General features: G+C 49.9%; 1 protein-coding gene across 8 annotated transcripts in view; it reads left to right on the top strand.

The window, feature by feature from the left end:
* The window catches only part of ANK1 (ankyrin 1), a 98,774-nt gene that overhangs the window by 68,128 nt on the left and 13,293 nt on the right, over positions 1-17,353 (top strand). For 6 of the 8 annotated variants that reach the window (XM_082680172.1, XM_082680171.1, XM_082680169.1 and 3 more), the window contains 2 exons: positions 12,998-13,556; positions 16,507-16,765. In XM_082680172.1, the coding sequence (XP_082536298.1) occupies positions 12,998-13,556; positions 16,507-16,765 (818 nt within the window). Of the gene's footprint in view, positions 1-1,765; positions 1,830-12,997; positions 13,557-16,506; positions 16,766-17,353 lie in introns of those variants that run through there. The other 2 variants (XR_014298394.1, XM_082680174.1) reach the window with 2 other exon arrangements.

The raw sequence follows: 17,353 nt of genomic DNA, 5'->3' as shown, positions 1-17,353 counted from the left end.
GGGTGCAGAAGCAGGGCGGAGGCCCTACCCTGCAGTGGGAGCCGGGAGGCTGGCTTCTATCCCCTTTCCGCCTGACTCCACTGCTGAGTCATCAGCCTCTTCTCTAAAATCAGCAAGTTGGATTAGAGACCTGAGGCTCCTCACAGGCCTTGAAAAGCAATATGGTTCTGTGAACCGGCTTCCATGAGGCCGGCACATGCCCCATCCCGCAGCTGCGTCGCTGTCCTCCCCCAGCTCCTAGGTCACCAGCCTTCCCGGCCACGCGCACGTGCGCGCGCTGTGTGGGCCCCTGTGGCGGGGGTCTTGTGAGTGGAAGGTGGGGACAGGGGCCCTGTCCAGGGGGATGCTGTGCCCCTGACACTGGTGACTCTCCCACATCCTGTGTCTCCTGAAACATGCCATCCAGGGCCCCTGGGCACAGGGCTCATCTGTTGACTGCGTGCTGTGGCCTTTCTCTTCTGCCTCTGACCTCACCTGGCCTGCAAGTCCGCTCTCTCCCCCACTGCCTGTCTCCACTGTCTCACCTGGGCCAGGTGTTCAGGGGCCCTCAGCCTCCACTGATGCATGTCACCAAGGGCCCCCGCCCTGATGCTGGGGCGCCCTCGCTGCCTGCTGGGACCTGTGTGCCCTCAGGGCTGTTCCCACGGAGGAGGCTTGCCCCTCAGACCCAGCGTTGAGGGCTCCCAGGCTGGCCCTCTCCCCGCTCTTGGGGGACTAGGCGGACACAGCAGGGACTGCTAAGTGACCAACTCCCTTTCACTAGGAGTGAGGGAAGGGGGCTGATTGCTGCAAACTGGGAGAAGTCAAGTGACAGAACACTTCTCCCTTTTTTACGTGATAACCGGTGACTTGGTTGGGTTTCTTAACATCCCCAGAGCTGTTTCAATCAAGTCAACTCAAGTTTTGGGGGTTTTGTCCCCCAGTTCTACGGACACCAGGCCCATAAAATGACATGAGTATAAACAAGGCAGTTACAACAATCAAAAATCTGTCAAGAGGATAGAGCCCATGTCAAGTGTTCTTATCACAATAAAAAAACTGTTCAAAAGGGCAGTTACGGACCCAGGCGTTTATGAATGTCTCCGCTGGCCTCAGGATTCCAGTTGGGCCTGGAGACTCTCATCTAACGCCTGAGCAGAGTCCGACCCCCCGTGGGCCTGGGTCCTGTGCTCCGTGACCGTGGAAAGGCTGTGCAGTTGGTCAGCTCACTTGGCAAATATTTTCTGAACACCTGCCACATGCCAGGGGCTGTTCTAAGCGGGGCAGATAAGTCAGTTCTCAAACAGACAAAAAGAAAGAAAGAAAGAAAGAAAAGTCCCAAACTCTGCCTTCATGGAGCTTACCTTTTGTGTAGAGAGGCAAACAAAAATATAATATGTTAAGTGAATTGTATAATGCACTAGCAAGTAGATGCTGGGAAAAAACAGACTCAAGCAAGGGGGATCAGAGTGCTGGGCTTGGGGAAGTAAATAGTGGGGTGGGAGTGGGTAGCATCTGAACAAAGGCTGGAGGGAGAGGAGGGAGAGAGCACCATACAAGCGTCCCGGGCAGTGGCCCTGAGCGGGCGTGCCTGGTGCATCCGCAGAACAGTGAGGGGCCAGAGGGGAGGAAGAAAGGGCAGGGGCAGCAGGAGGGCGGCTCTTCCAGGCCTTCCTGAGGACACTGGTTTTGCTGGGAGAGTGATGGAGAGCCGCTGGAGTTTTGGAGCAGAGGGGTCACAAGGTCTAACAAGTTTACAAGGGATCCTCCCCTGCTTTGGTTGCAGACGTCACACTCTGAATGCTTCTGTGCTTCCTGGCTGCTCTGTCGCCTGTCAGCCCTTCTGAACCCCCTCGTCCAGCAGGTGTCCCGGCAAACGCAGGCCGTGTGCCCTGTGTGCACGCTCCCCCAGGCCGGAGCAGACGCTCAGAAGCAGACGCCCGCTTGGTCCATCCTGCCTTTCTGGGCACCAGAGCTGGCTTCTGTGTATTTTTCCTGCCTTCTTTGCAGTCCCAGGAAGACCATCCCACATGTGGGTGCCCTTCTGGCCCGGAGAGAAGGAGCAGGAGGGATCAGAGGTGGAAGGACAGGGGGACAGCAGCCTCCTGCGCTTCCTCTGGCTTTCTGTCCTGGGCCGGCCCAGGCCTCTGCGCCGATGGCCACGGCGGCACCTTGCCTCCTCTGTGCTTTACCTCGTTCTCTGCTCGTCTCAGCCTCCCTGTGGGCACTCGAGGCAGTGACTGGTTGCTCTGTGGTGTCAGGAAGATAGGAACCTGAGGTCTCTTGTCCTTCCTTCCTGGCTCTTCTTGCTGTGTTTGCCTGGACTGGCCAGAGCAGAAGGGGCTTTAAGTCAAAAAGCAAGTTTGCTTCTCTTGCACAGGAGGGAACTACCCCAGGCCCTTGGAATAAACATGAAAAAAAATTGCCCGTGGAGCGAAAAAAAAGCATGTTCCTAAAAATAAAACAGATTTCTCATGTAAAAGGAAAAAATGGACATCTCACATCCTGTTTGGTCAACTCCATTTGGTGTGATGAGTTGGACACAATGTCTACTTAGAAATACAGTATGTCTCATTTCTACGGACTCTTAGTGAACACAGCTAGTGAAGTGCGGCTCCTGCCTGAGTTAGGGTTGTCTGTCCACCCTTGTCTGGTTTGCTGCTGACATCAAACTAGTGGGGGCAGCGTTAGGCCTAGGTTAACAGAGACCCAGTGTGACAGCCCAGATGAGGGGAGGCTGGGGGGCGGGCCACTGCTGGACGGCTCTGCTCCAAAGCTGTGTGTTTGGTTGCCTGTTACCTGATTTCCCCAAAAGGCAACCCCAGAGAGGAGAGCTCTAGACTGAGGGATGGGCTGGTGACCCAGGTATGGCAGGGCCACGTGAGACTGCCAGAGAGACAGGCACTTCTGGAGCTCAACCCAGGGGACTCAGCAAACCTTCCTGTGCTGTGGTCCACCCCAGACCGTGTGAGACGGCCCTCGCTGAGCATGGCCCCTATGAGCAGTAATCCCCACTCCACTGAGTATGGACACCTACAGCCCCAGATCCACGCTTCGGGGGTGAGAGTGGGGTCAGCGGGGTCTTCTGGAGACTGAGAGGGAGCAGGGGGCGTAGCCCCTAAACACTGCGACCAGGGGAGGGCCTCCAGGACAAAACACAAGGCAGAAAGAAGTCCTGGGGGAGGGTTGCACAAGTTCCCTTCATGGACACATTTTTGCTTGGGTGAAATTCCATTCACATGAACCCCAGGAAGTTTCAAGGTGGAAAAGTCACCAAGAATGAGCCTCGGGTGTTCTGTGACCAGCAGAGTTACCCTCTCCCAGCCTTTATGAAGTCTTACTGAGATTCCCAGGAGTGAACATGTTTATCCGGCCGTATCTGAGGGACTGTCTGTGATGCATCCACTTCTGGCCAAGATGAGGCAACAGGGACTGAATATACGCTCCTGCTTGAAAGCAAAAAATGGACAAATTATATGAAACAACGGTTTTCGAGACATTGGACATCAGGCAGCAAAGGACAGTGATCTATGAGACATGGAAAATAAATGAGGTGAACCCTACAGTTGCCTAGATCACTGCCTCGAAAGAGTTTCTAAGTCATGGCAGAAGGAAGAGAAATCCAAGAAGACTCCCTGGTTCAGGAGAAGTCGCTGGGAGTCCAAGGAGACCAGGGCAGCTAGAGTTCCCTAGAGAGACAGCTGCACACAGAGAGAGCTCTGGAGACCTCCAGAAGGTTCCCCGCAAGTTTTGGTTGAATATTCATCATCTGTTCCCAATAGGCAGACTGATCGTTCACAGACACTGCATAGGGAGCACAGAATGGTCCTGTCTCGGAAATGGAGAGTGATTAGCCCTAGGTTGGTCAATGCTCCTACCTAATAAACCTTGAAAGCAAAACTCAAAAGGATCAAACTGTTTCCAAGGAACTCAACTACATAACAGAGCAAAGTTCAAGAATTGTTATAGGGATACAAAAATACCCAGCACCCAACTAGATAAAAGTCACAACATCCAATTAAAGATTACCAGACATACATACAAAGAGGCAGGGAAACACAACCCATAATAAGGAGAAAAGTCAATCAACTGAAACTGACGCAGATATTAGAATTAGCAGACAAGAATGGTAAAGCAGTTAATAACTATTTCAGATGTTTAAAAAGTGAAGTAGAGACTTGGAAGATTTTTTTTTTTTGACTGTGTTGGGTCTTCATTGCTGCGCATGGGCTTTCTCTAGTTGCAGCGAGCGGGGGCTACTCTTTGTTGCGGTGCGCAGGCTTCTCATTGTGGTGGCTTCTCTTGTTGTGGAGCACGGGGTCTAGGCTCGCGGGCTTCAGTAGTTGTGACACATGGGCTCAGTAGTTGTGGCTCACGGGCTCTAGAGCGCAGGCTCTGTAGTTGTGGCGCATGGGCTTAGTTGCTCCGTGGCATGTGGGATCTTCCCAGACCAGGGCTCGAACCCGTGTCCCCTGCATTGGCAGGCGGATTCTTAACCACCGTGCCACCAGGGAAGCCCTGGAAGATATTTGTTAAAGACCCAAACCAATCTCCTAGAGATGAAACTATAAGGTATAGGATGAATGAAGTACACTGAATGGGATTAGACATTACAGAAGAAGGGAACTTGGCAACATAGCAATAGAAACTCCAAAATGAAACACAGGAAGAAAAAAAAAAAAGCATCAGTGAGCTGTGGGGAAATCAAGTGGCCTAATATTTGTGAAATTAGAGTTTCCAGCAGAGAAGGGGGCTGAAAATGTATTTGAAGAATTAATGGTCCAGAATTTTACAATTTGACAAAAACCGTAAATACACATATCCAAGAAGTTCAGTTAACTGCATGAAACATGGAAGCTACTATGCCAAGGCACATTTTAAACAAATTGGTCAGAACCTGTGACAGAGAAAGGTTAAAAGTAGCCAGAGGAAAAAAGCAAGACCTGTTATATACAAGGGGATAAAGATAAGGGTTACATAAGATTTCTCATAGGAACAATGGATGTAAGACAGTGGAACAATATCTTTAAAGTAGAACACATCTTGAAAGAAACACATCTCTAAAGTGATGTAGACTTCTATATCCAGCAAAATGACTTCCAAAAACGAAGGCAAATACAGACTTTTCCATACGCACAAAACCTGAAAATTCATCACCAGGAGGTGACTGCTACAAGAAAAGTTTAAAAACAAAATCCTTGAGGCCGAAGAGAAACGACAGCAACAGAAATACAGCTCTACGCGAAGGAATGAACTGCCAAAATGCTCACCATAAGAACAAATACATAATTTTCTCGTTATTTAAATCTCTTTAAAAGATAACTGTTTAAACAAAAATAACAATATAATGTTGGATTTCTAGCATGTGTAAAAGTAAAATATATTACCACAATGGTACAAAAGTCAAAAAATTTGAGAGAGAAATATGGAAGTATATTATTGTAAGGTTCTTATACTATATGCCAAGCGTTATATGACATCACTTAAAAGTAGACTGTGATAGGGCTTCCCTGGTGGCGCAGTGGTTGGGAGTCCGCCTGCCAATGCAGGGGACACCGGTTCGTGCTCCGGTCCGGGAGGATCCCACATGCTGCGGAGCGGCTGTGCCCGTGAGCCATGGCCGCTGAGCCTGCGCGTCCAGAGCCTGTGCTCCGCAACGGGAGAGGCCGCAGCAGTGAGAGGCCCGCGTACCACAAAAAAAAAAAAAAAAAAAAGTAGACTGTGATAGTTTAAGGATGTATACTAAAAGTCCTAAAGTAACTACTAAAATCATCAAAGAATTATAGCTAATAAGCAATCAAAATAGATAAAGTGGAAAATTTCAATTAATCCAAAAGAGGAAAAAGAGAACAGATGGGACAAAAGTAGAAATTAGCAAATGAGAGGTTTAAACCTAACCATATTAATAATCTCATTAAATGTAAATGACCTAAGTAACCCACATTAAAAGGCAGAGATAGGGACTTCCCTGGTGGCACAGTGGTTAAGAATCCTCCTGCCAATGCAGGGGACACGGGTTCGATCTGTGGTCTGGGAGGATCCCACATGCCACGGAGCAACTGAGCCCATGAACCACAACTACTGAGCCCACGTGCCACAACTACTGAAGCCCGTGCACCTAGAGCCCACGCTCCGCAGCAAGAGAAGCCACCGCGATGAGAAGCCCGCGCAAAGCAACGAAGAGTAGCCCCCACTCACTGCAACTAGAGAAAGCCTGCGCACAGCAACAAAGACTCAAATGCAGCCAAAATTAATTAATTAATTAATTAAAGAAAAAAAGGCAGAGATAGACTGGATATAAAGGTAAATTTCAAATATATACTGCCTATAAGTAATGCCTTTCAAATATAAAAACACAAATTCCTTAAAAGTAAAAAGATGAGTAAATATAAACTGTGCTAACACTAATCAAAAGAAAACTGAAGTGGCTATATTAATATCAGACAAGTAGATTTCAGAACAAATAATATTACCAGGGATAAAGACAATAATTTCATAATAATAAGTAGTTCATCTAGAGGGCATCACAATCTTTAAATGTTTATGTACCAGTAATATAGCTATAAATACATGAAACAAAAACAGAAAAGCACAATGAGAAATAGACAAAACCACAGCTACAGTGGGAGACTTCAATACTCCATCTTGATAATTGATAGAGCAAGTAGAAAAATGAGTAACCATATAGAAGATTTGACAACACTGTCCTTCGTCTTGACCTAATTGACATTAGGAATTGGAAAATGTAGAACATTCCACCCAATAACAACAGAATACACATTCTTTTCAATTGCCCCTAGAACAAACCAATATAGACCGTGTTATAGACTATAAAGTAAGTCTCAATAAATATGAAAGAATTCAAGTCATTCACTGACCACAGTGAAATTAAATTACAAGTCAATAACTGAAAGCTACATGAGAAATCTCAAACATATGGAAACTAAATCATACACTTCTAAATAACCCATGGGTCAAAGAAGAGAGCAAAAGGGAAATTAGTATTTTGAATCAAGATATCAAAATGTATGGTATGCCAGTAAAGCAGTATTAGGGAGAAATTCATAGCACTAAATGTCCACATTAAAAAAGAGAAAAGTTCTCAAGTCAGTGACCTCCGCTTTATAATATCTTAAGATATTTGAAAAAGAAGAGCAAATTAAACCCAAAGTAAACAGAAGGGAGATAATAAAGATCAGAGCGGAAATCAATGAAGTTGAAAACAGAAAACACTAGGGAAAATCCATAAAACCAAAGGCTGGTTCTTTGAAATGATCAATAAATTGATAAGAATCCAGCCAGACTGAGAGAGGCAACATCACTAAAGACTGAAGAAAACTATAATTCGAAGAGATACATGCACCCCAATGTTCACTGCAGCACTATTCACAATAGCCAGGACATGGAAGCAACCTAAGTGTCCATCGACAGACGAATGGATAAGGAAGATGTGGTACATATATACAGTGGAATATTACTCAGCCATAAAAAATGAAATAATGCCATTTGCAGCAACATGGATGGACCTAGAGATTATCATACAAAGTGAAGTGAGTCAGAAAGAGAAAGACAGGGGGCTTCTTTGGTGGCACATTGGTTAAGAATCCGCCTGCTAATGCAGAGGACACGCGTTCGAGCCCTGGTCCGGGAAGATCCCACACGCCGTGGAGCAACGAAGCCCATGCACCACAACTACTGAGCCTGTGCTCTAGAGCCCGTGAGCCACAACTACTGAGCCTGCACGCCACAACTACTGAAGCCCACGCACCTAGAGCCCGTGCTCTGCAACAAGAGAAGCCACTGCAATGAGAAGCCCGCGCACGGCAACGGAGAGTAGCTCCCGCTCACCGCAACTAGAGAAAGCCCGCACATAGCAACGAAGACCCAATGCAGCCAATAAATAAATAAATAAATTTATTTAAAAAAAGAGAAAGACAAATACCATATGATACAACTTATACGTGGAATCTAATATGACACAAATGAACGTATCTATGAAACAGAAACAGATTCACAGACATAGAGAACAGACTTGTGGTTGCCAAGGGGGAGGGAGGGTGGGGGAAGGGTGGATGGGAGGCTGGGATTAGTAGATGCAAACTATTATGTATAGAATGGATAAACAACAAGGTCCTACTGTATAGCACAGGGAACTATATTCAATATCCTGTGATAAACCATGATAGAAAAAAACTATGAAAAAGAATGTATATTTATGTATAACTGAATCGCTTTGCTGTACAGTAGAAATTAACACAACATTGTAAATCAACTATACTTCAATAAAATAAATTTAAAAAAAAAAACAATATTCCCACCAAGAAAACTCCAAGCCTAGAGGACTTAAGTGGTGAATGCTACCAGACATTTAAGGAAGAAATAACTCGTTAAGAAAATTGTAAAGGACATAATGCTTCCCAACTCATTCTATGAGGCCAGCATTACATTTTTGGTGAAAAAAAAAAAGCCATTACAGGAAAACTACAGACCAATATCCTTCATGAACATTCATGCAAAAATCTCTAAACTAAATTTTAGCAAATCAAATCCAACACTATATAAAAGTGCATCATGACCAAGTGGGGTTTATCCAAGGAATGCAAAATGGTTGAATATTCTAAAATAAATCAGTATCTGGTTCTGCATGTAAGGAGCTTGGATGTCACCACTCCATGCTAACAACAAGTAAAAAGCTACACGGTTTGAAAAATCAGTAACTCTTCTAGGGTCTGTAAGAGAAGTGAGGACTTAGGGCAAATCGCTGTCCCCCAAATTGGAGAGTCTGATAGCAGAGCCCTAAAAGGGCACCTACAAAAAACCTGAAGCTAGCATTACACTTAATGGTGAAAGACCGAGTGCTTTCCCTCTAAGTGCAGTAACAAGCCAATGATGTCTGCTCCCCTGGCTTCTGTTCAACCTTGTCCTAAAGGTGCTGCCGGTACAATAAGGCAAGTAAGAGAAATAAAAGGCAGCCAGATTGGAGAGGAAGAAGTAAACTGTCTTTGTTCACAGACAACATGATATATATAAAAATCCAATGGAATCTAAAAAATGAGTTTGGTAAGGTTGCAGGATACAATTTCAGTATATTAAAAAAATCAATTGAATTCTATATACTAGGAATGAACAAGTGGAAATTGAAATTGAAAAAAGAATACCCTTTAAGATAGCACTGAAAAAAATTGAAACACTTGGAGCTGAATCTGATAAAAGATGTGAAAGACACACATTGAAAACTACAAAACGTTGCCCAGAGAAATTTTAAAAGACCTAAATAAATGTAGAGATACACCGGTGTTCATGGGTCAGAAGACTCGATACTTTGTCAGTTCTCCCTGAAACAATCTATATATTTGATGCACCCCAGTCAAAATCCCAGTAGGCTTTTCTGTGGAAAGTGACAAAGTGTTTCTAAAATTCATATGGAAAAGACCTAGAACATCCAAAACAGCTTTGAAAAAGAACAAATTTGGAGAACTTACACTGACTTCAAAATTTATTACAAAGCTACAGTGATCAATACGGTGTGGTATTGCCATAAAGACAGATAAGTCAATGGAACACAATAGAATCCAAAAATAATAAAACCACATATAGGAAAAACTGATCTTCAGCAAAGGTGCAAAGGCAATTCAGTGGATAATCTTTACAATATGTGTGCTGGAACACTTGGATATTCATATGCAGAAATGAACTGGGATTCACACCTTACATCACATACAAAAATTACCACAAAATGGATCATAGATTAAATGTAAAACCTGTGACTATAAAAATTCTTGGTTAAACATAAGAGAAAACCTTAGAGATCTTGGATAAGGCAAATATTTCTTAGGTGCAACACCAGAAGTACAATCCATAAAAGAACAAATGGAAGTTGGACTTCATCAAAATTTAAAACTTCTGCACTTTAAAATGCACTGTTTAAAAAAATGAAGAAGAAAAAGAAGCTACTGATTGGGAGAAAGTATTGGCTAATAATCATCTGATATAGGACTTGTATCCACAATACATAAAGAACTCTCAAAACTCAATAATAAGAAAACAACCCAAGTTTTAGAGTGAGCAAAAGACTTGAACTTAACCCAGAAGATAGACAAATAGCAAATAAGAACACAAAAAGATGCTCAGCATCATTAGTCATCAGAGAAATACAAATTAAAACTATAAGTAGATACGCTACACATCTATAAGAAGAGCTAGAACAAAAAACGAAAAAAACGAAAAACATACCAAGTGTTGAGGATGTGGAGGAACTGGGAGCCCATGCGCTGCTCGTGGGGACGTAAATGGGACAATCACTTTGGAAAAACTTTGGTTGTTTCTTAAAAAGTTAAACATATACCTACAGTGTGATCTAGACATTCAGCAATAACAATGGATGAATTATCAATACATGCAACAACATGGATGAAATTAGGCTGAGTGAAAAAAAACAGACAAAAACGATTCCACACTGTATAGTTCCATTTATATACAATTCTGGCAAATGCAGCTCCTGTATAGTGACAATGCAGATTAGTGGTTACCTGGGAGTCGGGTGGCAGAATGAAGGAGTGCAAAGGATCCTGAGGAAACCTCTCAGGGATGATGAATGGCCCTTCTCTTCACGGTGGTGATGGTTTCATGGGTGTTTCCCTGTATCAGAAATGATCAGATTATCTACTTTAAATATGTGGATTTATTGTATGCCAACTATACCTCCTTGAAGCTATCTTTAAAATATATTAATGGCAAAATCTAGTGAAAGGACCACTCTCACTGTGTTCCTTAAGTTGCTCAATCTCTAGTTCCCTAATCTATAAAGTAGGAATGATGTTGTCGTGACAATTAAAAATAACATGTTGGATATATTTCATATGAAAGAGAGCTCAATTAGTAATGGTAATAATAGAATAATGCTTTCAAGAAGAAAAAAAATTATGTGATTCTTAAATGCTCTGCTCGCAGATATCTGGAGAGATTTCTGTAGAGGGTTGGAAGGCCATTTGCCCTGGTTTCCCAGTTAGGTCACAGTTTCACGTGCAGTGACTTGGTGTCACTGTCGTGGGAAGATCTGACCCACCCATTTCCCCCACCACCCTCCTCTCTTTGTCCCTCCTAGTTTGGCCAGAGCTGGAGGGGTCCCTTGGTCCCTGTCACTGCACAGCCCTACCCCCAGCCAGCCCCCCCGCCATGGTCTGTTTCTCGTTCTCCTAATTTTGGAATCTGGAACCACGTAGACTTGTAGAGATCAGTCAGGAGGAAAACTCTCCGGAAAGATTACAAGGCAGAATGAATGTCAAGCACGTGGCCTGGTTGCCGGCACCTTGAACACCTGTAATCGTTGGCAATTTCGGTTTCACTGCATATGGGCTAGGTCATCGGTTCTGGCTCCTGTGTCCCCCTCACATCTGAAAGCTCTGCAGTGGGACAGCATAGACAGGTTCCCTGTTCTTGGAGTTGACAGTCATGCGAACCAGGACAGGCTCAAAGATGGGGGAATCCAAGGTGAGCTGGAGTCGTTGGGAGAACGTTGTGAAAGAAAGAGGACAAAGAGAACCTGTCGTGTGTGTGTGTGTGTGTGTCTGTGTGTGTTTATAATCCCCAACCCTTTAGCATGTATGGTGCCTGGCGTGGAAGCAGACCTCAATTCATATTTTCTGGTTGAAGAAGTGAGTGAAGGAGGACAGATGAGTTCTATCAGAAGCAGAGAAGCTGGAGGACAGGAGCTGAGGCTCAGTTGGGAGTGACGAGGGCCCGTCTGGCCAGGAGAGAGGTTAAGCCAGATGCAGGGGTAGGGAGCGGTGAGGGTTGAATGGCAGGATGAAGATTGCAGACACTGGGTTAGGGGCCTCTCGGGACGTGGCAGGAAGGTCCCTGGAGACCCTGCAGGGGCAGCCCCACCCATGCCCAGGGTCCCCTTCGGCTCTGCTGGATCTTCAGAGGTTGTGAGCACACACCTGCTCCCGGGTCCCCAGACAGGCTGGGCCAAGTGGAGAATCTTGCCTTCTAGGCCCCCCTCAGACTGGCACCTGCTCCGAAGGGGAGGCAGAGGCCCTCTTCCCCTGCTGCAGGGACCGCCCCCCTCCCCAAGCTGGAGGAGAGCAGAGGCCCCACCCAAGGGAACCCCGTCCAGGACACGCACACTGATCCCACACTTAAACCTGCTGCCCCCTCAGCATCCTGGTCTGCACACCAGACCCAACCGGGAGACGATCACCGACTCGTGTCCGAGCCCGTCCCCAGGGAACAGGCTTGGGAACAGGCTTTGCTGACCACAGGGCTGCACGGTAGGGGCCTGGGCCCGCCGGCTCCCTTCCCCTGGGTCACAGCTGACCTGGCGGGATCGGCAGGCAGAGTTCTGAGGAAACAGCATTGTGCCCGGGACCTCGTGCGCCCTGAGGACACGCCCTCGTGCCACTTTGGCTCATTCACAGTTCTGGGAACACATACACTGCTTGCGGCTAAGCGACTTCATCCCAAACCGAGCGGTTTCCCGTTTGACCGCTGCACCGAGGTCTGTGGATACTCGGTGTGCTCGCCAGCCCCGCCAGGGCTCGGTCAGCGACCCTGGCTCTGGGGCTGCCCCCTCCCTTGGAGGTGCATTCCTAACAGAGCCCCCAAGGGCTGTGCCCAAGGGACGCTGGTGCAAAGAGACAGCAGCCCTGCCTTCCGCGCGGCCACTGAGCAGTGGGGCTTTCACCTGATTGCGGACGGCTCGAGCCCCAGCCTCTGGATCAAGACGTCTTGATCCCCGCTCTGGACTGGAAGAGAAAGCATTCCAACCTCTTCTCTTTGCGTCCAGCTAAGGAGCCCCCTCCCCGCCCTCACCCCTGGCTGCCCCCTCTTCCTCAGCCCCCAGAGCCTTGTTCTCTTGCCCGGGTGCCTGGGCAGAAGCCACAAGGCTTGGGGAGGCCCGCACCGCCGGAATGCGCATGCGCCTCAGTGGCCGTGCCTGTGCGCGCGTGACCGGCACGTGAGCGCGCGTGATGGAAGGTCACAGCTGGAGCATGTCGCCCTCTGTCTGCCCATCCAGGTTACTCCTCGCTGCAGGACGAGCTGCTGTCCCCCGCCTCCCTGCACTACGCGCTCCCCTCTCCGCTGCGCGCAGACCAGTACTGGAACGAGGTGGCCGTCCTAGACGCCATCCCCTTGGCGGGCACGGAGCATGACGCCATGCTGGAGATGTCTGACATGCAGGTGTGGTCCGCGGGCCTCACGCCCTCGTTGGTCACTGCTGAGGACTCCTCTCTGGAGTGCAGCAAGGCCGAGGACTCGGACGCCACCGGCCACGAGTGGAAGCTGGAGGGGGCGTTCTCCGAGGGACCCCAGGGCCCCATGCTGGGCTCTCTGGACCTCGTGGAGGACGACACAGTGGATTCAGATGCCGCAAATGGCCTTATCGATTTGCTTGACCAGGAGGAAGGTCAGAGGTCAGAAGAGAAGCTGCCAGGTCATGAGAGGCAGGAGGACTCGACAGGTGCAGGGCAGGGCTCAGGGAATGAAGTGTCTCTTGTTTCAGGCCAGCAGAGGGTACAAGCCCACATCACAGAATCCCACACCGTGAGTCGGGTGATGGACTCCAGCCAGGACAGGTAAGGGCTGGGCCGCCGTGCGGGATGCCTTTCACCGTCCTGGGCTTCTGGCAGCGAGTACGGAGGGAACTCGGGCGCCGCTGTCCCCCGATGCTGTGTTCTAAACACACTGGCGCAAATAAGTTCAGTAAGGCGCCAGCTCGCCTCTGAAGCCGCCCAGCCCGCGCTCAGGCCTCTGTCTTGTGAGAGTGGAGCTGTGTCTGCAAAGGCCAGTCCCTCCCCCAGAACCACCCCCCACCCCACCCCCCTCGCCAGCCCCATCTTTTGGCCAGCAGGAGAGAGGCTGAGGGTGTTGGGAGAAGGGAGAGCATCCCTGGGAGAGAGATTGTAAGGCTGGGAGAAGCCACGTCCCTGAAGTACAGCTGAGCTGGGTGCTCTGGGCCCCCGTCGCTGTTGTGTGTTGATTGCTGAAATCAAACCGTATTTGGAAACCTAGAAGCACCAGGGCCCAGGGAAGCTATGTGTGCAGTCACACAGCCTGCGTGTGACAGAGCTGATAAGGCTGCCCTTTCTACTTACACCCTTTTGAAGGAGTGAGGCCAGCGGGCTTATCAGGGGCAGGACAGAGCTTCAGCTGTTGAAGATGGTTATTCTCCTGGGTAGCTCCTTACCACCCTTCCTGCGATGAGAAGGCCTGTGATGACAGGTCCAGCAGCAGGATGCCCGTTGGCAGTGCAGGCAGATGGCCTGATGCCCCTCTGAGACACAGAGTCCCCAGGCCACGTGCATGCAGTGGACATCCGCCACACTCCAGCACTGGGCTGAGAGCAGAGTGGGGCTTGGAGCGAGAGAGACAGACAGTGACAGGTATCGCCTTGGCCTCCGGGGCTGGCACAGGAAGGGAGGGGCAAAGGCCCTTTCCTCTGTGTCGCTTTGCTGCCTGAATTTTCCTAAAGCAAGGAGATAGTTCCTGTGCTCCCAGAAGGCTGTGGCCACCCAGGGAGCTCAGATCCATCCAGGCCGTGGGAAATCTATTCTCCTTTCCTCTTCCCACCCGCATCCTCCTCCCAGAAGCCCGGGCAGACGGCCCTTCCCCAGGCTCCACTCGGTGTGGCCCGCATCCCCCAGCAGGAGGGAAAACGAAGTTGCTTAGGAGACAAGACAGCAAGGATTCATTTAGTGTCCCAAACGAATCCTTCGACGCTTCGGGAAAATCGGGCACACTGAGCCGCGAGGATTCAAGTGAAATCCCACCTTCCAACCGCTGGCGATGGCCGTTCACTCAACAAGCACTGATTGGATGTTCCCGTGTGCCGCCCACTGCACCACTGTGACAGCAGGGTCCCTAGACAGGGACCAGAGGCCTGGGGGCCGGGCCTCAGAACGTTACAGGATGGCTCTGTGACCTGGGTCAGCTATCCCATGGGGACAGATGAATTTCATTCACTCACTCAACAGTGTGTATTGGATGCCTACTGTGCGCCAGGCCCCTGTGTGAAGTGCCTCGGAGCACGGCTGTGGCATTGAGCAAAGCAGATAGTCTCTACGTGCAAGACGTTTATGTTCTAGTGGGGAGACTGACGATATAAACAGATAAAGTAAATGGAATTAAAAGTAATTAAAAGAGAGATGCTAATTAATGCTAAGTGCTAAACAGAAGAATAAAGCAGGGAAGGGGGTGGTTGAAATCATGGACGGGGCGGGCAGGGACACCTGAGAGTGACTCGCGGGAAAGACATAAAGGAATTCAGGTGATGAACGACGTGAACGCCTGAGCGGAGCCAGCAGAAGGCCCAGCCAGGGCAGAGGCCTCGGAGCAGCATGCGGCCCGCACAGTCGAGGGGCAGCGAGAAGGTGCCTGTGCCTAGAGCAGGGTGATCACGGGAGGTGAGGTCAGGGAAGTGATGGGGCCGGACATGTCAGGCCTCGGGGTTCTGGAGAGACTGGCATTTCCTGGGTGGGATGGAGAACCATTGGAGGGTTTTGAGCAGAGGAGCGAGGTGATCTGGCCACGGCCGGCCACAGCCAAGGGTAGAGGCAGGAAGATGAGCTGGAAGCAGGAGTCGATGGTGACATGGACCGAGATGGTGGCTGTTTGGTGGCCAGGAGTGGTCGTGTTCAGGGTGTGTTTTTGAAAGTTGAACCAAAAGGGTTTCCTGGCAAATAAGATATAGAGTGTGAGAGAAAGAAGGACGTCCAAGACGACACGGGTGTCCTTGGCCTGACACCTGGAGGGACGAGGTTGCCATCTACTGCAGTGGGAGGATGGCTGGAACATGTCCGGGGAGAAGACCCTAAGTGTGAACTTGGCTGGGCTGCCCATGCGATGCCCATCAGAAACCCCAAGGACAGACGTCAAGGAGGCAGTTGGACACGCACACCTGCAGTTCAAGGAAGAGATGCTGGGGACCCACATCTGGGGTTAAGGCCACGGGTTGAATGAGCTTGCGGAGCACGTGGGTGTAGACAGAGAAGAACTGAGTCTGGGGCCTTCCAGGGTCAGAAGCCAGGGAAATTAGGAGGATCCCGCAAAGGATGCTGAGAAGGAACGGCCAGAGAGGGAGGGAAAAACAGGCACATGTGTCCCGGAGGCTGTGGAAGAGCCTGCGTCAAGGGGGAGGGGTGATCATTTTGCCAGCTGAGCCCAGGCGTGAGGACCGTGCGGTGGGAGTGACCTGACGGGCTGGAGGGTGGTGGGTGGGATGACGGGTGTGGGGACCCCGATGACGGGACCGTGAGCCACGTGCCTCGGGAGCCCAGAGCGTGGAGCCATCCATTCACAGGGTGGGGCCCAGCGCCACCGGTGTCCGTGGGCCTCTCCACCAGGACAGCAAGGATGGCCCACGCGGGCCTCTGGACAGGGCAGTCGCTGTGCGATAGCTCATGCTCTCCCGACCTCCAGTGGGCGGTACAGGATCCGTCCTGGATGGGCCAGGGCTCTGGAGGGGGAGGGTCTCTGAGAGCGGAGACTGGGGGTGACTGGTGTCCTCGGTCTCTTCCTGGGCCCCAGACTGCAGGACTGGGATGCGGAAGGCTCCATCGTCTCCTATCTGCAAGAGGCCACACAAGGCTCCTGGGGGGAGGAGACCCTGCAAGGCCCACACTCGTTCCAGAGAACCGTCAGCAGGTCTTGGGAGCACGAAGAGGTCCTGGGCTCTGCACCGGAGCGCGCACACACGGAGCAGCCCGAGGCCGGCAGGGACCGGAGACCACAGGGCCCCAGCGAGTGGATGCAGGAGGCTGTCAGCACCTTCTCCCACCACGTACAGGTGAGAGCCCGCGGGGAGCCGCCACTGATGCTCCAGCCAGAGGGCCAGGCCTGGGGCAGCTGCTCACTTGCTCAGGCCCCTAGCCGGGCGTGTTTTCCAGCTTTAAAAATCGTGGCAGTGGCTTATCTTTTTCTCTTTCCACGTGTCTGCCTCCTTGATCCCTGAGAGGGAGGGGAGAGGCTCACCTTGATGAGACTTCCAGGCACCTCCCCTCCACTGCCCTCCAGATGCCCAGGGTCATAGGGTCAGAGGTTGGCTTTGCAGGGCCGTTGCCAAAGCCGTAGTTTTTTGTTTTTTGGTTTTTTTTCTGCGGTACGCGGGCCTCTCACTGTTGTGGCCCCTCCCGTTGCGGAGCACAGGCTCCGGACGCACAGGCTCAGCGGCCATGGCTCACGGGCCCAGCCGCTCCGCGGCATGTGGGATCTTCCCAGACCGGGGCACGAACCCGCATCCCCTGCATCGGCAGGCGGACTCTCAACCACTGCGCCACCAGGGAAGCCCCAAAGCCCTAGTTTTGTTTGCTTTCTTTTTCCGTCGTGGTTTAGGAAGAAGGGCTTAGCACCAGAGACCTGGAGGCCAGGCTAACTC

Source organism: Grampus griseus (genome assembly GCF_964374135.1).
Source record: "Grampus griseus genome assembly, chromosome: 21".
In the NCBI taxonomy this organism is placed as follows: Eukaryota; Metazoa; Chordata; class Mammalia; order Artiodactyla; family Delphinidae; genus Grampus; species Grampus griseus.
Note: the sequence above shows the minus strand (reverse complement) of the source record. Positions and strands in the feature narration are given on the sequence as shown.